At 36.3% G+C, this 24,178-nt stretch overlaps 1 protein-coding gene across 1 annotated transcript in view; it reads right to left on the bottom strand.

The window, feature by feature from the left end:
• Pka-R2 (cAMP-dependent protein kinase type II regulatory subunit) overlaps positions 1–23,926 on the bottom strand; it is a 109,216-nt gene extending 85,290 nt beyond the window's left edge. Inside the window, exon 1 of the mRNA XM_090178619.1 lies at positions 23,341–23,926. Within this exon, the coding sequence (XP_090034745.1) occupies positions 23,341–23,569 (229 nt within the window). The 5' untranslated portion in view covers positions 23,570–23,926. The remainder of the gene's footprint in view (positions 1–23,340) is intronic.
• Between the last annotated feature and the right edge of the window lie 252 nt (positions 23,927–24,178).

Raw genomic sequence — 24,178 nt, 5'->3', positions numbered from 1 at the left:
TGGCGACATTTTCAAATTCCCTGACTTTTCTCTAACCTTTTGGGGACATTTTAAAATTCCCTGACTTTTCTCTAACCTTTTGGGGACATTTTAAAATTCCCTGACTTTTCTCTAACCTTTTGGGGACATTTTGAAATTCCCTGACTTTTCTCTAACCTTTTGGGGACATTTTGAAATTCCCTGACTTTTCTCTAACCTTTTGGGGACATTTTGAAATTCCCTGACTTTTCTCTAACCTTTTGGGGACATTTTGAAATTCCCTGACTTTTCTCTAACCTTTTGGGGACATTTTGAAATTCCCTGACTTTTCTCTAACCTTTTGGGGACATTTTGAAATTCCCTGACTTTTCTCTAACCTTTTGGGGACATTTTGAAATTCCCTGACTTTTCTCTAACCTTTTGGGGACAGTTTAAAATTTCCTGACTTTTATCTAACCTTTTGGGGACATTTTGAAATTCCCTGACTTTTCTCTAACCTTTTGGGGACATTTTAAAATTTCCTGACTTTTATCTAACCTTTTGGGGACATTTTGAAATTTCCTGACTTTTCTCTAACCTTTTGGGGACATTTTGAAATTCCCTAACTTTTCTCTAACCTTTTGGGGACATTTTAAAATTTCCTGACTTTTCTCTAACCTTTTGGGGACATTTTAAAATTTCCTGACTTTTCTCTAACCTTTTGGGGACAGTTTAAAATTTCCTGACTTTTCTCTAGCATTTTGGGGAGATTTTGAAATTCCCTGACTTTTCTCTAACATTTTGGGGACATTTTAAAATTTCCTGACTTTTCTCTAACCTTTTAGGGACATTTTGAAATTCCCTGACTTTTCTCTAACCTTTTGGGGACATTTTGAAATTCCCTGACTTTTCTCTAACCTTTTGGGGACATTTTAAAATTCCCTGACTTTTCTCTAACCTTTTGGGGACATTTTAAAATTCCCTGACTTTTCTCTAACCTTTTGGGGACATTTTGAAATTCCCTGACTTTTCTCTAACCTTTTGGGGACATTTTAAAATTTCCTGACTTTTCTCCAGCATTTTGGGGACATTTTGAAATTCCCTGACTTTTCTCTAGCATTTTGGGGACATTTTGAAATTCCCTGACTTTTCTCTAACCTTTTGGGGACATTTTAAAATTCCCTGACTTTTCTCTAACCTTTTGGGGACATTTTAAAATTCCCTGACTTTTCTCTAACCTTTTGGGGACATTTTGAAATTCCCTGACTTTTCTCTAGTCTTTTGGGGACATTTTGAAATTCCCTGACTTTTCTCTAGTCTTTTGGGGATATTTTGAAATTCCCTGACTTTTCTCTAACCTTTTGGGGACATTTTGAAATTCCCTGACTTTTCTCTAACCTTTTGGGGACATTTTGAAATTCCCTGACTTTTCTCTAACCTTTTGGGGACATTTTGAAATTCCCTGACTTTTCTCTAACCTTTTGGGGACAGTTTAAAATTTCCTGACTTTTATCTAACCTTTTGGGGACATTTTGAAATTCCCTGACTTTTCTCTAACCTTTTGGGGACATTTTAAAATTTCCTGACTTTTATCTAACCTTTTGGGGACATTTTGAAATTTCCTGACTTTTCTCTAACCTTTTGGGGACATTTTGAAATTCCCTAACTTTTCTCTAACCTTTTGGGGACATTTTAAAATTTCCTGACTTTTCTCTAACCTTTTGGGGACATTTTAAAATTTCCTGACTTTTCTCTAACCTTTTGGGGACAGTTTAAAATTTCCTGACTTTTCTCTAGCATTTTGGGGACATTTTGAAATTCCCTGACTTTTCTCTAACCTTTTGGGGACATTTTAAAATTTCCTGACTTTTCTCTAACCTTTTAGGGACATTTTGAAATTCCCTGACTTTTCTCTAACCTTTTGGGGACATTTTGAAATTCCCTGACTTTTCTCTAACCTTTTGGGGACATTTTAAAATTCCCTGACTTTTCTCTAACCTTTTGGGGACATTTTGAAATTCCCTGACTTTTCTCTAACCTTTTGGGGACATTTTAAAATTTCCTGACTTTTCTCTAACCTTTTGGGGACATTTTGAAATTCCCTGACTTTTCTCTAGCATTTTGGGGACATTTTGAAATTCCCTGACTTTTCTCTAACCTTTTGGGGACATTTTAAAATTTCCTGACTTTTCTCTAACCTTTTGGGGACATTTTAAAATTTCCTGACTTTTCTCTAACCTTTTGGGGACATTTTGAAATTCCCTGACTTTTCTCTAACCTTTTGGGGACATTTTAAAATTCCCTGACTTTTCTCTAACCTTTTGGGGACATTTTAAAATTCCCTGACTTTTCTCTAACCTTTTGGGGACATTTTAAAATTCCCTGACTTTTCTCTAACCTTTTGGGGACATTTTGAAATTCCCTGACTTTTCCAGTTTCCCAGTCGTGTACGAACCCTGGTAATAGTTACTGTAGGGGGCTGTTGGCTCGCGTGGCATCTGATTTAAAGGTATTAAAAGTCGCTAGCTAAATTGGGCCTAAGGTAATTAGCCTAACTGATTATTATAGATAAAGAATAATGCAACTGCTATTTGAGAATCGGTAGAATGCGCTATTATCGTTGACTTTTTACGGACTTTTCGCCCTAAATTTTGGAGATCCCCAACTGGTATACAAGGTAACTAAATTATTTTAGGCTACTTGCGCGTAAAGAAACTAAATAAAAAATTTAAACCAACGGTATTGATTTAAAGTTATACAACCCGACTATAGTGTCGACTTGTTTAGGCCATCTTCAGGGTTGTAATAAATACCGTTGATTTTAAGATTTTTATTTAATTTGGTATACAAGGGTTCCGCACGAAGCCAGTTAGTACCAAGAATGCGGCGGTTACTCGAATGATATATTACCGAAGAGAAAAATTAAGTTAGTCGTAAGAAAGCGCGACTTTGTTCTGAAAAAAGTAAGATTGTCTGAAGGGAGATTTACTTTATTCCGCCAAAACCTTTTGGCTTTAATAGCGAGGAAGAAATGTTTACAATTGGTAACCCGGGGCGGCTGGGCGACTGCGGCCGATATAAAGGAAGAATTTGGCTCGTAAAGATGAAAGCTATTACGTCACGGTAATCCCCTTAAGGTCCCTTTCCATTTATTTTTGGGGAAGAAGCTGCAGTGTTGTCGGACCAAAGATAAAAACACCCGATATGGCGGCTTTCAGTGGGAGTGAATAGAGCTCAAAATCGGTCGTAGTTGGGCCGAAAGTGGAGCGACCCTAAAATATGAATCATTTGTCCGGAAAGTAGCGCGATCCTAACATAACGATCATTTGTCCCGAAAGTAGAGCGATCCTAACATAAGGATCATTTGGACCGAAAGTGGAGCGATCCTAAAATAGGGATCATTTGGACCAAAAGTGGAGCGATCCTAAAATATGGATCATTTGGGCCAAAAGTGGAGCGATCCTAAATTAAGGATCATTTGGCCCGAAAGTGGAGCGATCCTAACATAAGGATCATTTGGACCGAAAGTGGAGCGATCCTAAAATATGGATCATTAGGACCGAAAGTGGAGCGATCCTAAAATACGGATCATTAAAACCGAAAGTGGAGCAATCGCTAAATGTTGATGATTTAGCCCAATCTCTAAATAAGGATCATTTGGACCAAAAGTGGAGCAATCCTAAATAAGGATCATTAGGACCGAAAGTGGAGCGATCCTAAAATACGGATCATTAAAACCGAAAGTGGAGCAATCGCTAAATGTTGATGATTTAGCCCAATCTCTAAATAAGGATCATTTGGACCAAAAGTGGAGCAATCCTAAATAAGGATCATTAGGACCGAAAGTGGAGCGATCCTAAAATATGGATCATTAGGACCGAAAGTGGAGCGATCCTAAAATATGGATCATTAGGACCGAAAGTGGAGCGATCCTAAAATACCGATCATTAAAACCGAAAGTGGAGCAATCTCTAAATGTGGATGATTTAGCCCAATCTCTAAATATGGATCATTAGGACCGAAAGTGGAGCGATCCTAAAATACGGATCATTAAAACAGAAAGTGGAGCAATCTCTAAATGTGGATGATTTAGCCCAATCTCTAAATATGGATCATTAGGACCGAAAGTGAAGCGATCCTAAAATACGGATCATTAAAACAGAAAGTGGAGCAATCTCTAAATGTGGATGATTTAGCCCAATCTCTAAATAAGGATCATTTGGACCACCAAAAGTGGAGCAATGCAAAATAAGGATCATTAGGACCGAAAGTGGAGCGATCCTAAATAAGGATCATTAGAACCAAAAGTGGAGCGATCCTAAATAAGGATCATTAGGGCCAAAAGTGGAGCGATCCGTAAATATGGAGCATTTGAACCGGAACTATAGATAATAAATTAAAAGGATCCTTTACGTCGAAAGTGAAGCCATTCTAAAATCGGGAGCACGTTGAAGCGACCCCCTTAATCTGGAGCATTGAAACCGGAAGTAAAGAAATTGTAAAATCGGGAGTGGTTTGAAAAGAAGTGATCCAAAGCGATCTTTTATAAACTACTACAAAACCATTGGGGCTATTTCTGTCCATTTTTGGGCGGAATTTCGTCTAATCTCGGTCGATTTATGAAAGGGCGGTAAGAATTCTGGTCGTACGCTATAAACGGTTTCGCGAAGGGAAGATATAGCCCGCGAGTCATCGACACGCGCTGTCAAATGCCAATCGATTGGGCGCCCGTAATACGCCGGACTGGTCAGCCTCACTAGTCAGTAAAGCCGATCACCGATTTGTCTTCGACCGCCACTCGTTGTCTCTTTTCAACGCGAACCGTATTCGATCGATATACGAGTTTTTACGGGCCCGTTTTCGACGCCGCTTTTACCTCCAAAGTCTCCAAGGTTAACTCGTTGTTAGCGGCTACGCATAAACGTTTACCGTTATAAAACAAACGTCCATCTCAGTTGGCACTCGCTTTCGGACTAATGATTACCCCGCTTAGCAGCGTTGCCAGGTCCCAAAACTGAAATTATAGTATCGAAGCCGAAAATTTATCGAATTTTCTAGAAAATTATAGTACACAAGTACGGCCAACTTTGATTACTCGCTAGAGCGTGGTAGCACTTTATCATAGTTGGCCGTTACTAACATATTTCATTTTCGTTAGGCTACAACCCGCTTGATTAGTCAAGGCGGCCGTATTTTCGAGTACAAACCTAACACTCCAAGGAGTATAATATTTCAATTCTTAGCCTACTAGGAGTAACAAACGCCGTTCTTATGTTAACAGATAGGAACTTTCTAAATTATCGCACAAATATCGGAAATGTAGTAAAATTATAGTACAATTATCGCAAAAAGCGTACTATATAGTACGCGATTGAAATTATAGTACGGAAAAATTCGAAAGGTAAAATTATCGAAATGTACTATAATTATTATACGGTTGGCAACGCTGCCGCTTAGTGGCGCTGCCACCAAACGCCGACTCGTCTAAAAGATGATAAAGATATAAAATTCAAAGTGGCTTTTCCGATACAAATATCACCCGACAGTCGTACGTACGCCGTCGAAGAGGGTCTAGTCAGCGAGATGGACTGAAACGGGGCGAATGCCAGATGAGAGAACGAATGTCGGATGGCGCAAACAGGTGATGACGTCCGAGAAAGTCGAGACGATTCTTCCATCTACGGAGGAGGAAAAGATGCCACGAAAAATACGCCGGGGGGTGGAGAATAAAAGTAAATGAAATTCCCGTTCGAAGCGCCACTGTTGACCCGGAAAAACGCGATACTGGTCCGAGTCCTGGCCGACAATATTGCCGAGGACGCGAAGGGAACCTTTCTTTGTAGATATTTCTATAGAGAGAGATAATTTGGAAGAATCTGGTCTAGCATGCGGGTTGATTCGCGCGCGTGTGTGTGCAGCTCCGAATTAAAGTTTACTCAGGTTTTCCAGTTCACCACCCCGAACCTTTAAACGAGAAAGGCAAACTTGAGAAACTCGTCACTTTCTCGCTCGCGAAGACTGCGTAGAATAAATCTCATTAAGCAAACCTTCCAAAATTGTGTCAGTTTACAAATATTAAATAAAAGTAGTAGTTGTATTTTTTAATGAACACGGTTGCAGAGGTAAAAAAGACCCACAACGTTGTTGGTCTTTTTTACCTCTGCAACCGTGTTCATTAAAAAATACAACTACTACTTTTATTAAATATTTGTAAATATATATAAAGTATGTTGCACTAAATTTTCTCTACAAATTAAATCACAACGATGTTGATTGTATAAGCTTGGTGAAATGGTTGAAATTCAGAGTACCTCAACTTGTAAATAGGCACTGTAACACCTACACTGATTGTACAAATATTTTAAATCCAATTGACAGAATTCAAAACACTTATAATACCCATGGTTTAAACCTAGACATCTTTAACGAAACTTTAAATAATACTAGAAAATCTTTAATTAGTTCACTGGACAAAACAATTTAAAACATGTAACTAATTTTGTGTCTTTGTCAGATATATTTAAAACTAGGACAAGAGTACATAAGTGCTTTATATATATATTTTTTTCTTCTACATTTTAAGACAAATACGTATTGCTGCTCTATTTTTTAAAACTGATGTAGGTTATGACCGAAAATTAAAACATCATATAAACCAATGTAATTTAATGTAAATTAATCCTGGAAAATTCTAAAAAGTGATGTAAATCATGTTATTTTGCAGGAAATAAACAAATATTCAATTCAAGGCCTTTTTTCCGGAAACTTTTCCGTATTTTTCCGAATAAAATAAAAAGTTTTAGTTCCATGATTAGTCTAATATTGTTTGCAAACTGAAATAAAGCGGCATTTTCACCTAATTTTTTCGAATCTGAAAGTAAAACTAAACCTCTAGACTAGTTTAAACTGATTAACAAGGTAACACTATTAATGTTTTGTAGTATGTTTACTGTTATTAGACATTTGATATCGATAAAAAGTTGAAAAAAAAATTAAAAACCCGTAAAAAGTAATTTATGTATCAATTTTTTTATTTTTCCGATTTGCGGAAAATTTTCCGCAAATTTTTCCGCATTTTATTTCTCCGGAAAATTAACAACACTAGTATTTTTCCTTTTTGAAATTCTTCGGATGTAAGGCTGTTCCAAATAAACGTAGATATTTTTATTCGCGGTATATCCTGTAAACTACGTATAAGGAATGAAATGGTTTAAAAGCGAGGCCAGTCAATAAATTTATCTCGAGTAACCGGAGAAAGATTTGTAGAAGCGCGGTAAAAATAAATTTATTTCAATTTCATTTGGTATTCAGCGGCGGCGAGCCGTATATATGAGAAGCCGAAAAAGCAGAAAGGGAAAAAAAGAGAGAGTTATCGTATTTCGCGGATGCCCGTATCCGGAGTAAGTTTGAAGCTTAATACGGTCGGAAGAAAAGAAAGGAATATATCTCACTCTATTCTTGATCTAAGCGGATTACGGAGGCTTATAAGATTGGACGAATTACTTCCAAACCAATCTAGACTAAATGGAATTGCTGCCCAGAATATATTTCTAGTCAAGAATACGAAATTTGAGAGAATTCATCGCAGTTTTTATATATAAAACTAGATTTAAAGACTTTAAAATAAGACCTCGGTTTTTTATTAAAAAAGGTTTTAATAATAAAATAATTTATTTTGCTTTAATTTAATTTCAAATACTGGTTTAAATTAATTTCAAATACTGGTTTAAATTAATTGTCGCTTCTGTAAGTTCTGTTTAACTGTATATAAAAGTGGGATTGGTAGCTACTTTAAAAATCGTCTAAACACAATAAAAAATAAATAATAATAATAATAATAATAATAATAATAATAATAATAATTAAGAAAGAAAAAATAAGAAAAAAATAATAAATAAATAAGAAAAAATAATAATAATAAATAAATAAATAAATAAAAATAAATAATAAAAATAATAAATAAGTAAATAAAATAAAAAATAAGTAATAAAAAATAAATAAATAATTAAAAATAAATAAATAAAAATAAAAAATAAATAGTCTAAACATAGTTATTGTCCATAAGCATAAATAAATAAAAATAAAATATAAATAGTCTAAACATAGTTATTGTCCATAAGCAGAAAAAAATAGTCATACGTTATTCACGAAACCAAACAAACTATTTTTCTGTTTGGATTGGAAAAAACATAATAAAACACATCAAAACCTCCAAAAGGAATTTAAAAAATCAAACCATGATTTTTTTTAAATAACCACTTGCTTCAACACAGTCAATTCTGATTTTAGAGATGAATCAATTTAAATTATTGAAATATTTCGTACCAGTAAAAAAAAGGATTAAAATCGAGAGCAATTAAAAACGTCTTAGGTGAAATGGAGAGCGACTTAAGACGTCTTAATAGTCGATACTAATCGCGCTTCACCAGCTTAACAAATTATATAAATCGTGAATATCATTCAGATTTTCGGTTGACTTCACGGTGGCGCGCGTGCGAGAGATAGCAATTTTTCCAGCCGTGAAAAATCGCCTACAGGAGGGGCTTAGTTCTAAAATAGCGGCGGCCGACAACGCCCTGATATACTTCGACCTTTATTCGCGGTTGCGGACAAATTTTGCCCATCCGTAACGAGTCTCTACGCTCTTCAATAAAACGAGCTTCATTTTATTGGCTCCATAAACTCCCCTCTACCGAGACTAAAAGTCGGAAAAATCCTTAATTAGAGAAAGCGAAACGTTATTTTTTCTCCTCTCTTCCAACCGCGGAAGAGACGAATCTTTTCGGCCGGCGATACGAAATAAAAATCTTCATTGGAGCGCGCGAGAAATTATGAAAGCGGGGGCAAAATCCGTCGGCGAACCGCGACCGCGACGGATCGAGACAAATTATTGTTATTACTTTTCCAGGGCCGCGAAAACCCTTTCATTTCTACCGGAGAGCGGCGGAAAATGAGACAATCGACGACGAAACTACACGAGGAAAAGCTTCCCAAAACTACCCATTCTATTACTCACTATTTATGTCCAAAAAAAAGTACTCGACAAAAAACTCATTAGCGTCGGAAGTACCCTGTTAGTTGTTTTCTCCTGAATACAGCTTATTTCTTTTTAACGTCAATGGATTTTATTACCTAACTTAATCTACAATCTAAATCAAATTTATCGTAGTTCTTTACCATATATCATATTTTATGGGCCGACAAACCGTAAAAAAAACGAATATGAAAAATAAAATATAGAGATTATGACGGTTTACAAATATAAAGTATGAATTTTTACAAATATAAAACGTGGACTTAGAAAATTAGTAAGTCCATGTTTTATATTTGTAAAAGTTCATACTTTATATTTTTAAAAGCTAATAATCTGTATTTATAAAAGTTCATACTTTATATTTGTAAAAGTTAATAATCTATATTTGTAAAAGTTAATAATCTATATTTGTAAAAGTTAATAATCTATATTTGTAAAAGTTAATAATCTATATTTGTAAAAGTTAATAATCTATATTTGTAAAAGTTAATAATCTATATTTGTAAAAGTTAATAATCAATATTTGTAAAAGTTAATAATCTATATTTGTAAAAGTTAATAATCTATATTTGTAAAAGTTAATAATCTACATTTGTAATTTAAGTTAATAATCAATATTTGTAAAAGTTAATAATCAATATTTGTAAAAGTTAATAATCAATATTTGTAAAAGTTAATAATCAATATTTGTAAAAGTTAATAATCAATATTTGTAAAAGTTAATAATCAATATTTGTAAAAGTTAATAATCTGTATTTGTAAAAGTTAATAATCTGTATTTGTAAAACGTCATAATCTATATTTGTAAAACGTCATAATCTATATTTGTAAAACGTCATAATCTATATTTGTAAAACGTCATAATCTATATTTGTAAAACGTCAAAATCTATATTTGTAAAACGTCATAATATATTTGTAAAACGTCATAATATATTTGTAAAACGTCATAATATATTTGTAAAACGTCATAATATATTTGTAAAACGTCATAATATATTTGTAAAACGTCATAATATATTTGTAAAACGTCATAATATATTTGTAAAACGTCATAATCTATATAGTTGTTTATATTATATTTATCATATTCCATTTTTCCCGTTTGGCGGCCCATAATAATTGTCCAGTAGATCTTACAAATTATTAATAGAATTATTATCGCGAAATAATAAAATACGCAAAGAGTTATGGCCGAATTAGCAGTATTGATATCAGAATATGTATACATAAAACGTTTATTTCTAATACGCGTTATTGTCGCGTTACTCTCGTCGAAATAAATGGAACGAACGCGAATGTGACAAATACTATCTCAGCGCACATCCATTTATTTTTATCTTCATCTCGCTCTTCCGAAACATTGTCTTTCTCGGACTCTCCTCTTCCATCCTGGAGCGTCTTACGAGATGGAACATCTTTAATAAATCGGTAGGGGGGGGGGGGTTGCTGGAAAACGACTGGAAGAAATTGTTCCAAACTGGCGGAGCGAAGGGAATTGGAATTATATAGTAATGGAGGTCCGCCCTTTCCCGGGGTTGTCCATAAATGTCGTCCCTCGAAGCTCAACTTTCGAAAGCTTGGCGTCCCTCTCCAGACCGAGAGGCCTTTATTGGCCCTTCTCAGGGTGAGCCCTTAATGGACTACGAGGGCCGAGGCTTCCGACGGGAAAGTCAATATCGGATTTGGGGCTGCAGGCCATCTAGATCATCGTCATTTCACCTCGTAATAATCTACAACTTGTCACCGGGTCCCCCGGGTCGTTGTCGCCTCGCTAATAGCCTAGCCAGCGTTGTCAAAGCCACTGACGGAGATTTAACGCCCGATTGCCTATTACCAATTCCTTAAGAACACTTTACTCGGTCAAGATATTTCCTTTCTTTATAAAGGAGTGATAAGGCAGTAAGCGGGGAAATTCTTATACCTTTTCAGACCATGCTTATAAAACCGGGTTTTTGTAAAATAAACTTTATTTCTCATACATTTTTTTTTATAAAAAGTTACAACAAATATGAGAAATATAGTGAAATAAGAAAATCCTCAAAAGGAAATACGAATTAATATTTGAATTTTTTCTGAAAATCCAGAAATCCACAAGAATCATACGAAATATTGACAAACATCGGGAAATCCAGAAATACACGAAATATTAACAAACATCGTAAAATCTAGAAATCTACGAGATATTGACAAATATCGTTAAATCCAGAAATCCACGAAATACTGAAAAATATAGGGAAATCCAGAAATCCACGAAATATTGACCAATATCGTAAAATCCAGAAATCCACGAAATATTGACCAATATCGTAAAATCCAGAAATCCACGAAATATTGACAAATATCGGGGAATCCAGAAATCCACAAGAAACGTACGAAATATTGAAAAATATCCGGAAATCCACAAGAAACGTACGAAATATTGACAAATATCTAAAAATCCGGAAATCCACAAGAAACATTGACAATTATCGGTAAATCCAGAAACTCAGTAGAAATATTTGAAAATAAATAAATACGTAGTACATTTATTTTCGATGTGGCTAGACCCTCGAAGGAGTCTATTAGGGCCCGGTGCAGAGACATTTTTAAGAATCGCCAAATTGCGATTCATCGCCAAATTAACAGAAAACGCGCGTGCTATCGAACTTCGCGCCGAATCGGTGTGCAGAGACATCTCGCTCGCAAAAATAACACGAAGTCGCTCTGTTTATTTTGCGAGTGGTCTTGGGCAGTCGCTAGCCGCCGAAAAGCTCGCAAAAATAATGGCAGATTGTGTTACGTAAAGAGCTCGTGAAATAAATTGAGAAGTAAACGCTTTTTACCTACTTTAATAAGATAAATTTTACAACACGATAGGTCAGAATCTTTTAAATTATTAAAATTTGAGTTTCTAGCTCATTATCGCTTCCCGAAAAATGTTTTTGTCCAATTATTGTCAGAGCCAAGGCCTAACAATCACGATTTACGAAACACTAAAATAAGCCAGCCACTCTTACAAATTTTACAGGTAAGAATAAATTATAATAGGGAATCTTATACACTACTACTTTGGGTGTATTCAAAGCCTTGGTTTATTTATAGATCCTTATTTGCTGGTACTGTATGCAGTGGGTTTTAACTAATGAGTCGGTAATGACATGGTGAATTGGTTCAGTGTATCAAGGATCTTAAGCTATCAACCAGCGTTTATACCAATTCATCTACCGAGAAGAAACCTTTCCTCAGGTAGACTAGGGAGTTGCGATAAAAGATATATTGGAATATTCAAGTTTATTTGGCATGCATCAAGAGCTTACCGAGCCAATAATTTGATGTATTACCTTAAAAGTGTTCGTCAGTTAATTCTACACGCTTATATAATTTGTTACAATTTATACCTGGATTAGGCTATGTAAATGCCAGATAATTAGGTAGAACAACAACTTTTATCAAATACTAGGACCATTGTTTTACGTGTGATCAATATAGGATATTTCGCTAGAAATTGCTTTAGACAATTACCATTTTTTGTAACCTCGTGAAATTGCTGTTTTTTTATTTATTAATTTATGTTATAACTAGTTTTATTTTAATTGCTATCAGCTAAGTTTTTAAATAAATATTTTCCTAAAAACCAAATGATACGGCTCATTTTCTAACAGAATCATTTTCGGAAAATAATGGCTTATAATAGTAATGCATCTTTTTTTAATTCGTTATTTTATTGATGTACCAACCATATTATAAAAATATATCTTTAAAATAACAAAACCATTAAACTGTGTAATAAATGCAACCAATCTAATAAATAATAAGAGTAAGAAAATGATATAATCAGAAGAAACTAATTTTCATGCACTATTTAAGGCTTTAAAAAAGATTTTGGATAACCTCTCATTCTTCAGAAACTGTTTTGCTTTCCCTTCGTGGCTATATTATATAAATTTATTTTAATAAAATAACGGATTTAACTATAAAAATTATAAAACCTAATAATATAATTAGAGTTAGGAAATTATTAATTAGAAGAGCCAGGATTTCATCGTCAAAATACAAACCAAACATAACCACGTGATAGCTTTTTGCGTCAGAAATGGAGCTCTCCCATTGGTCCGTTACTTGGTTAAAAAAATTTGGAAAAATAACAGCGTCGCCGATTAACAGGAATCGCTAAAATGTCTCTGCACCGCGATGTCGATTGCGAGGATCGCCAAATAAACAGCTCGCCAAATCTGAATCGCTAAATTGCGATCGTGTTAAAATTAACAGGAATCGCAAAACGTCTCTGCACCAGGCCCTTAGCCCGGGCTTCGTAAGTCTCGTCTGAAAGGGGCATTAGACTACGATAATAAAGCGCTTGAAAGTAATAAGAAAGAAGATACACGATATAGCGAGGTTACCGTCACTTATTTTTGGAGAACCTAAAGTTTCCGGCAACGGACTGGAATGCCAGCTAGAAAACGCTTTCGTATAAATCCCGTACACACATACACATACACATTATATATATATATATATATATATATATATATATATATATATATAGGTGAAAAGTATACAGCAAGCGAAAGCAAGTCAATAAAGTAGAAGATATATTAGAGGTTTCTTCATCACAGCCCGCTTCGTCTTAAAATCTCGATCCCGGGAATTTTTGGAGAAAAATAATGGGGGTCAATCTAGAGTCGCTGCGAGTTCCGACAAAATAAGGAGCCGGAATCAAAATCGATAAAGGAATCCTTTTTTGGGGGTGAAGGAGGAAACACAAGTAGCGCGGGTAGGTTATACCTGGTCCGGAATGCGGCCCGGGGAAGAGATCATTCAAGGGGCTGAGCGTGTAGAGACGGATGAAATAAAGGGTTCCCGAGATGAAAGGTCGTCTGGAGTCGCCGCCAAAAGTTCGAAGAAAGACACGCTCCAGCCGTACGTTACTTCGGGATGGCGTAAAAGGGTCAAGGCGCGCTAGACCCGCCAGCCGAGAAACACTGACCTCGTAAACTCGACCCCTTCCACCTTTTTCGTTACGAATTCTCTTAAGGAGTCGTCTGCCGACAAATGCCGGATTCTCGAATCAAATATTTAAATAGCGTAAAACTTTAAGCGAGATATATCATTCCGCGCTTTTCAGCACTTCGGGATCTGAAAATCTTTAAATAAATATTGACATACGTGATTACGAAACTCTTAACTCTTACGCATTGAAGAACATTTTCGTTGATTTAAAAATATTATTTATTTGATTTACATTTCTTATTTTAATTTACTTTTATTTTTTTTTGGAAAATCTATCGATAATAGACAGTTTAAGTAAATCCTCTAAAACGCGAAGGCAACACTTGTAGGAGATTAGTGTGTACACAGTAAACCTACCTATACACTCAGCTACAAGTTTATCCTACACGTTTTCGAGGGATGGCTTAACCTGACTGGTTTGAATTGGTAAGGAAAAATAAAATATAATTTCATCAGAATTAAATATTTTCATCGCTACATGAACTATTAATATATAAATTGAAAGACATAGAAGTATAATCACTAATCAGTGACGTAAATCAACGAATTGTAAACCAAATAATTTGATCCAGTTTGCGGACTGCCAGGTGATTTTAAAAGCTCTAGGCTTGAAAGATGGGCCCCACGTCACTTACTTCAAAAGCAGCTGCATTAGATTACGTGTCAAAAACTGTTTTTGAGCTCTCTCTGGCGGATGTCAGAGCTACTAATAAGAGGGGGGGGGGGAAACGACCATCAGTCGGCAAAAATAAATAGCGAAATTATGAAATGATACATCAAACGAGATCGACTTGAAGAGAATAAATCTATCTAAATTATCGTCGATTACGAGTAGAGGTAGAAAATGAACTAAACGCACCTGCTACGCAACGCGGACGTTTTAAAGAAACACATCATCGCAAATCTATTAAAAAGGGTAGCGGGGGAGCCGCCTCCGAAATCAGTGGAGCAGCGTGTCTGCGGTAGACTTTAGTACCGCCACCTTCGCGCGGATTATCGTATAGCTCGGATGGGGGAAAAAGTCTCCCGGTTGGCTGCGAAATTCGGGTAGCCGACGTCGACGTGAGAGAATATGGAGGTCTTGGAGGATCGGCGTAGGGACGCGAGTACGTTGAACCCGGGTCCTTTCTGGAGCCTGTCGATCGATAAACGTGTCAGGCTGGGCGGCGGAGGAGAGGACAATTCACCTCCTTTTTGCCCAAAAATGCTTCGACGCGGACCTTGTATTCCGTAGCGCCGTACTAATGGTCCCGGGTCCCGTCAATACAGCCGCGCCAGGAAGAGAAGATGCTCTTCTCTTCTTCCGTTCCGCATCCTCAATCAAGGATCGGATCCAGATCCTACAGGTTATATTCTTCGCCGAGAACGGAGAAGCTTGCTACGAGTCAATATATAGAGTTGCCGTTAATTATCGGCTATTGATTGTAGGGTCTCGAGAAAGGTCAACGTGAGAGGCCTTGATTATACCAGTTGTTCGGAATATTGGAGATATGACGATACCCAAGGTTGCCTGATTAAATCAAGTGATGTTTTAAGGAAATCTTCTTTAAATCAAAACATGTATTTTAATGAAGGGATAAAAAATGGCACGCAATAATTCCAATACAAACACGGTGAACCAAGTTTTTTCAGATTCAAATTCTCTGACTTTTCCAGGTTTTCACTGACCATCTCCAGAGATTTTCCCCAACTTCTTGTGTGACCAAATTTTAATTTTTTTTAGTAAATGTTTCCTATATGCAACCGAAATTAAATTCCCTAATTTTAGGCTAATTTTTAAAATTCCCCGATTTTTACACTAATTGATAAAATTCTCCGATTTTTACACTATTTGATAAAATTCTCCGATTTTTAGGCTATTTTCTATAATTAACCGATTTTTAGACTAATTTCTAAAATTCCCTGATTATTAGACTAATTCCTAAACTTCCCTAATTTTTAGAATAATTTCTAAAATTCCCTAATTTTTAGACTAATTTCTAAAATTCCCTATTTTTTAGACTAAATTCTAAAAGTCCCTGATTTTTAGACTAAATTCTAAAAGTCCCTGATTTTTAGACTAAATTCTAAAATTCCCTGATTTTTAGACTAAATTCTAAAATCCCCAAGATTTAGACCAACATTCAAACTCCCTGACTTTTCAATGTAGTGGCAATCCTGAGAATGCAAATCTGATCAAACTAAAACATTAAATAGTAATTAAATTTAATTATTATTTCATTTTAGATAATCGATAGAAGCCAAATATAACAATAAATTAGAATGGGAAAGATTTACGAATTTTTTAAAAATTCAATAAATTCAAGAAAATACAATTTAAATACAAAAATTGATGGATTTGAAAAATCAAAAAGGTACCAGTTCCGATGTCCATTTGAATGATTTGATCTAGAAAACTGACGTAATTTAAACTATTCCGCAATATACGTTGCATTTCTAAAGTAAGGGTATAAAAAAAATAATTTTCAAGTATTAATTAGTCGGTGGCGGTTTAACGGGAAGCCGGCTGCCAGAATGACAGTGGCCCTCTTAACTTAATCGACTGTATCGGCACAGAAAAAAGAACAAAATAAAAATAGCAGAGACACTCTTCCAGCAGCTGAACGGAACTAATAGGTCGAATAACTCACTTCCGTATACTTACTGACTTACAAAATTCGGGCCTAAATCCTAAACAAAGTCTGCTATTTTGCAATCAAACTGATTCGCGGTTCCAAGACACGTTCGGCGGACACGATCCGGCAAAAACGAATAAAGAAAATATCTCCAAAGTATCTCTTACATCATAAGTAACGTATAATAATTAAGTCTCACAGTGAATAATTCCGGTTAGTCAGTCTAGCGAGATCGGGGTTTAGTTTGTTGGCGATAAATATGAGCGAAATAAAATATTAAAGAGTTTACGGGAGATTGAAATAGACATTTAATTTGAATCTCAAATGTTTATCGAGGTTGATTTTCCGTCCCAATTCAAAATCTCATTAATATTTAAGAAAGCGTTATTTCTACTTTTGAAAGGGTTTAAATTTTAAATAGGTCTTAGCTGCTCCGTAAGAAAGGATGGCGTCATCAGTTTGTCTCCGGCATCGTTACTAGCGGTGAATTGTCAGCAGCCTTGTCACAATATTTTCGGATTTAAATTCTATTGATCATTTTTAAAAACAAATTCCCAAGGCCAAAACTAGACAATTTGTTAATTTTACTTTTATCGAAAGTTAATATTATTACTTCAACTTATATTTTAGTAAAAAGGTTATGTTTGAACTAAAATCGTTTTATTGCGACTTTAAAAAAAAATACTAGAACGTTTTAGGAACTACCTAATAATTACCGAAATTATCGCAGAACTATAGTAAAATTAGTTAAATTACCTGACTTTTTACGGATTCTTAAATTTCCCCTACCTTAACCTGGCTTTTTACAGATTCGTAAAATTCTCCGACCTTCCCCCGACCTTTTACAGATTCGTAAAATTCTCCGACCTTCCCCTGACCTTTTACAAATTCGTAAAATTCTCCGACCTTCCCCTGACCTTTTACAAATTCGTAAAATTCTCCGACCTCAACCTGACTTTTTACATATTCTTCAAATTTGCGGACCTCAACTTGGTTATTTACAGATTCTTAAATTTCCCCCGACCTTTCCCTTATTTATGTCTATTTTCTCATTCCCCGACCATTCAGGTCTATTTTCTCATTCCCCGACCATTCAGGTCTATTTTCTCATTCCCCGACCATTCAGGTCTATTTTCACATTCCCCGACCATTCAGGTCTATTTTCACATTCCCCGACCATTCAGGTCTATTTTCACATTCCCCGACCCTTCAGGTCTATTTTCACATTCCCCGACCATTCAGGTCTATTTTCACATTCCCCGACCATTCAGGTCTATTTTCTCATTGCCTAACCATTCGGGTCTATTTTCTCATTGCCCGACCATTCAGGTCTATTTTCTCATTGCCCGACCATTCAGGTCTATTTTCTCATTGCCCGACCATTCAGGTCTATTTTCTCATTGCCCGACCATTCAGGTCTATTTTCTCATTGCCCGACCATTCAGGTCTATTTTCTCATTGCCCGACCATTCAGGTCTATTTTCTCATTGCCCGACCATTCAGGTCTATTTTCTCATTGCCCGACCATTCAGGTCTATTTTCTCATTGCCCGACCATTCAGGACTATTTTCTCATTCCCCGACTTTTCTCTGACATTTTAAAATTCCATAGGTTTTCCCTGACCTTTGACAATCCTAGTTAGTCCTTTACACTTCATTAGCGAAACAGACCAATATTTAAGAAAAAAATCGTTGAGAGTTAAGGAATTGTCATACTTATTACTATTTTGTTACTTATGCTGATGGTAAAATAATAAAAAAAACCACTGGGTCGATGCAAAGGAACCATTCGTACGCGTGTGTGGCGAAATTTGTTATATATTTTTATTCTTCGGTTTGCACGGGCACAAAGAACCGAGTTCTGCTGGAGTCTTCGTGACCAGATTGCGCCAACAACGAAGATGGCCAGAAGGAATTACCATATGGAGGATGACTACACCTACGTCGCCATTTGATATATATTCGGATAAACAAGCGCGTGGTCTTTTCTATATTTATTTCTTCCTCTGGCTTATATTTATTTTGTTCGCGCTGGAATATCCATTCCATACCAAAGAGGAATATCAAACCTCCCTCCGGAGTCTGGATTGGATCCAAGTATTATCCAACCCACCCCTTCTTATTCGTCCTCCATCTGCGTAGGACATCAGGGTTGCCAGTTCCTGAAACTCAAATTATCGTACCACAGCCAAAAAATGATCGATCTCAGAAAAAATTGTCGTAAGCCTGGAAACTGGCGGTAGATTTAAATTGTGTGTGAAATAGTGACGTTAAACTTGTGAAATCCAAATTTTTAATAGCACTTAAAAGTTCGACCGATTGAAAACTTATGTTTAAAAATCTCACTTTTAACTGGTTTTTAGCCAATTAAAAAAATTATCGTACATTATCGTACGCGTGAGCAGAATTATCGAAAAATGCGTACTATATTGTACGCCATTGAAAATATCAGACGTCCCAAAAATTATCACCGTGTACGATAATTATCGTACGTCTGGCAACGCTGTAACTAAGACTAAGCAGCATATATCAGGGTTGGAAAAAAACCGGTTAAAAAAAATGGTTTAAACCACGTTTTTTTGGTTTAAATCAGGTTTTTTAATACATTTTTCACTTTTGTTTAACCGTGCATACATATTACCAATCAACTAAAAATTAATATGAGTAATAAAACAAAATGACTAGAATTAAAGAAAAATATAGGAAAAACCATAAACAAAAATATGGATTCTTATCGATAAAATAAAGTTAAATATAGGATGAAGAAAGGTACAGGACGACGGAATGTTTTCGGGGGAGAATAACTAAGGAATTTATAGGAAGGTATTGAAAATATAGGAAATGTGGTCACCTTGTAAATGTTTTAGAAATGTAATCATTTCGGTAAGAAAAAGTACAAACATTTTGGAATAATTAAAAAAAAATATTATGTTTATTTTTTAATCACTTGGTTTAAACCATGATTTAAACAACACTGGTTTAAACAAGCCAACCCTGGCATAGGTCACTCACCAATGTAGTTTTTCCATATTAATATTAAGTTTGTTAAAAAAAACGCACAACGAATAAAAAGATGTGTCGAAATTGAATGGAACGTAATCCGTAAGTCGTGACAGAATTGTCAATTTCGGTGGTACGAAGAGACGAGATAAAATAGGCACGTTAATCGACTGAAAAATTATATTTTGCGCTTTAAATTAGGAAGTAGGGATTAAAGAACCATTTTATCTAATCAACTTTCATGAAATTTAAATGAGCAAATTGCAAATCTAAATAATTTTTATTTTCTCATCACGGGAGACACCATTTAAGAGTACGAAATATTTCCGCTAATTAAGAATTTATATCGTATATATGATTATAATTGTTTTTTAGTGCTCCGAAGATTAACAGTATAAAATGCTTTTCTCGGCGTCACGGGCTTAAGCTTTTTAGTACTTTTATTGGCACGCGCGTTTCGCACGTGGGCTTCAAATTTCTAAATCTTTATCGACTGCAACGCGTGCTCAATATCTTGAAAATTAGCTAACATTTACACGTGATCTCCGTTATTTTATAGAAACACCTATTGTGACTCTTACTATAGTCACGAGGAAAATTCTAGCACGCGTGTTTCGATAAATTAATAATAGTGTATTGTTCAATGTAAGAGTATCGTAATTTAAACTGTATTTAATCTTGTGTAGTATGTTTAATTTTATAATATTTATTTTTGATTTGTACAGTGTACTTAATTATATCAAAAGTTAAAATTTCAGCCAGAGATTCCAACAGTAGGCCTCATCAGTACTGTGCTTTCTCGCATTATTGGATCACTTAGCGGATTTACAAAGCCCGGACATTTCAAGATTTGGTTCGAAAGTGGCAGTGTTAGAACTAGATGTTCTAAGACACGTACTAAAAAAGTTCTTTCATTTTGAAAAGAGCGTTAATTTATAGGAAAATAGGTGAAAATAAAGGAATTTATAGGAAGGCATTAAAAATATAGGAAATATAGGAAGTCTGGTCACCCTGGCAACGAGATAGCTTCCAGGAGCAAAATTTTCTCCTAGTCGATTGGACGCGCTATATTAGTGTTACACAGACCACGGCGGGACTTGATCAGGCTCGTCATATCGCGAATGCAATGGGACGACGGGAACAAGTGGATGATGAAATGAAATCACGTAAGCGAAATGGTGGTCAATCGATGAAAAGAGAAGTTACTCTCTCACGAAAGCGAGCTCGGATCATCGTCCTCGGGGCATTCACGCGGCAAAAGATGGAGTTGGATGAAAAGGGGGTATATGCAAAATAGCGGGAGGGGGAGGAGTGGAGCTCAAAATCTATACAAGAGCGTGCAAACCCACTTTGAATAGCGGCGAGTTTTCATATCAAAAGGACGCTGGGCCACGTTTCATCATAATACCGCTATTCCAAATGCTCGCGGTCCGAGAGAGATTTATACGATACGTAACGTCAAGCCTCGCCTCCTTACCGTCTGGAACGGCCGGGTCGAAGGGTCGCCTGGAATCGCGCCCGACGTCTGGCTAAATGGATAAAGCTACGGGACTGTCTCGTGTTTACTCTACGAAGGAGACATTTTCTCTTCAATCGCTCTCGTACGCGTGTACTGGGTGTAAGAGGCCCACCAACCAAGCCCACCAACATTTGAAACCCTAATCAACTCTTTTATAGAGAGGGAAAACTCGTATAAATAAATTGACAGAATTTTTTATTTTTTTTTGCAAAGTAATCGGAAAAATTGGGACGTTTTCAACGTAAAGAAAATGTATATTTACAAAAGAAATTCTATTTCCAAAGAAATACAGGGTGTTTCAAAAGGTTATGCAAAAAATTTGAGGAGATGAAGAGGGTGAGTTAAGAAGTATGCCTGTTTTTTCCCCAATTTCCTACGTTGAGTTAAAAGAGCGCCAGAGAGCTTCAAAGTGTGGCCTACTAGCCCCTGGAAGCAGATTGCAACGAGCTCAAAACCAAGCAGCAGGGACTTTAAATAATGCTTAAGTTTACTTTTTTACGCTGGTTACCTCGATTTGTTTACAAAGTCTTTTTTTACCTATCACACGAACCCAAACCTTTATGTTCGCGTTTCCCCGCTGCTTGGTTTTGCGCTTGTTGCAGCCCACTTCCAGGGGCTAGTAGGCCACACTTCTCAACTCACCCACTACAACTTACTCCTTCAAATTTTTGTATAAAATTTGAAACACCTTGTATACGCGAAACAAATCCTATTTTTACGAGTAAAAGAAATTAAAGACGTTTATTCGAGATGAAATGTATAAAACACCACGTAGTCGCGCAATAAGAAGTCATATAATATAAACAAGCATTATTTGATTGAACAATATAACCGGGGGGGGGGGGGGATATTTGTAGAAGCGAACTATCAAAAGGGTTTCGCGAGTAAATAGTTTTAATTTATAATGGTTAAAAACGTGATAGGTGTTATAGATTCTTCCGGTGTAATATTACGGATTTTAAAGCAGCGTCGATAAAGTTTGATGGGGGGAGGCGAGAGGCCTCAACGAACAGCCGTTTAAGCTATTACCCGAGCGCATTACGTCAACGGGGGACTAAATAACAGCGTGTCCTCTTTCGCGAAAGCACCTTCGGGCGGAAAAGAACAGGCGAGAGCGGACGAAACAGCGGCGCGTTTTACGAGACATTCCAGCATACATATTTTAAGGGCCCCCGAGGCTTACAAACGGCGCGACATAGGAAACTAACAAACAGATACTACACGCTGGAATAAACGACTCTCGAAAAATCCAATAAAAACGATACAAACTATTCCTTCAGAAATCGTGTGGAGAATTTCGACAGCGGTAAACCTCCCCGGGGGTTCATCGCTGTAAGGATAGGGGGAGGACGTGAAAGTCAACGAGGGAGTCAACAGAAATGGAGAAGACAGTCAACGCGCGTCCGTAATATGGTTGAATTTTTAAAAGGACGATCTAACACGTGACTCAACGGTTCGTAATCACTACGTTAGTGAGGGGGAGTGTTCTAAAGAACCAAAAATTGTAGATTGTACTAGGTTGGGATATTATGAGTCTATTCCCGTCATAGAACTGAGAGTGGAAGAGGTAATGGTGGCGTTTTACGTAAGGCGTTACGGAGATTTTCAACTTAGAACAGTTACCAAGATAAAAGTACCCCCAGAGGAGTTACTTTCCCGGCAATGACGACGCCCCCATATGATAAGTACGATTTATAGGGGTACCAGTAATTTATTATAAAAGGAGGCCTTTGAGTTGGAAGATTGTAAATCTACGTAATTAGTCGAAAAAATTACGTATTTTCCATGCCTTTCTTTTGTTATTTTTGGGAAAAACTAGTGTTAAAGTATCAAATATTTCCTCATTATACTCACAAAAATTACGTAGCTGTAGCTACGAAGGAAAACTGTGTTTTTACCTAGACTAGCAGCTATCAGAAATAACAGAGCCAAAGGCAGATAAATAAGACCCTTACCGCCTTGCCCTTACCTCCCACCTTTGGCTAAATTAGTTATGATAGCGGGAACAAGCAATTGCACTCGCGAATTGGTAGGATATAATTGAAATTAGTAACGCCTAAAAAGACATTCCAACTTTAAAACCATTTGTTTGCGCAAAAAACGCCTCATTTAAGCAACTAATCAATGTGTCAATTTTCTTGGAGGTTAAGGAAGAGGATTGCGTTGGATACGTTTCTATCTCTAGGTGTTGATAGGTTTAAACTAATCGCAAAATGTTACTTACTGGGAAGTGGTTCTTCGTCTTCATCGTCGGTGAGGGCCGCTTCGTCATTTTCACTTATCGTTGGTGGAAGTAGTTGTTGTCCATTTTTCTGACGTTCTTCTCGAAGTTTGGAGAAATAATTAGCCGCGAAAGAAACGATATCATCGGGCTTCTCGACGAGAACGTTCACGGTAAACTCCAACAGTAAATTGGTTAGTTCCGGCGGCACATTGCAATTGGGACGGTTCATTGCGAAATCGTCACCCGTATAAATTTGACCTACCCGCGTTGCGCTACTTGTGTCACCACCGCGTTTAACGGGACTCTACGATCCCCTTTAGCGGCCGCGGAAGAACGCGTTCATTCGCCTCCCCGCCAAACTTAGATGATAACCCTTGGCTCGAAAAAAACCCGCGACTTTTTGTAATTACCGCAATTTGCGTTTAATTTTGGTGTATTTTGATAGGACGATAATGGAAGAAAAACAAACCTTGAAACGTTCAACTTCGTCGCATTGTTATTCTCCCGTTATCAACTCGGAACCAGACTTACGGAAGACCAGGACGACACAAGCGCGCTTATCAAGTTATCTGTAAGTATTCTTTTTTTTTTCGTTTTTCCACTAAAGGCTTGTAGGGAATCTACGATGATGACGAAGGCGTCACGTGTGCTATTCAGCCAATGAACTACCTCGTTCCACGTAGGCGTGGCTTTTTAAAACAAAATTTTGGCTTTCCGCGGTTTGGTTTAATTTGAATTAATTACGACTTCTCAAGTTCAATTTAATGCGCGATTACATTTAAAAAATAATAATTAAAAATGGGAATAACTTAAGATCGTAAATAGCTCATGCTAAATA

Source organism: Leiobunum rupestre, chromosome 6, assembly GCF_980474605.1.
Source record: "Leiobunum rupestre chromosome 6, qqLeiRupe1.1.hap1, whole genome shotgun sequence".
Taxonomy (NCBI): Eukaryota; Metazoa; Arthropoda; class Arachnida; order Opiliones; family Sclerosomatidae; genus Leiobunum; species Leiobunum rupestre.
Note: the sequence above shows the minus strand (reverse complement) of the source record. Positions and strands in the feature narration are given on the sequence as shown.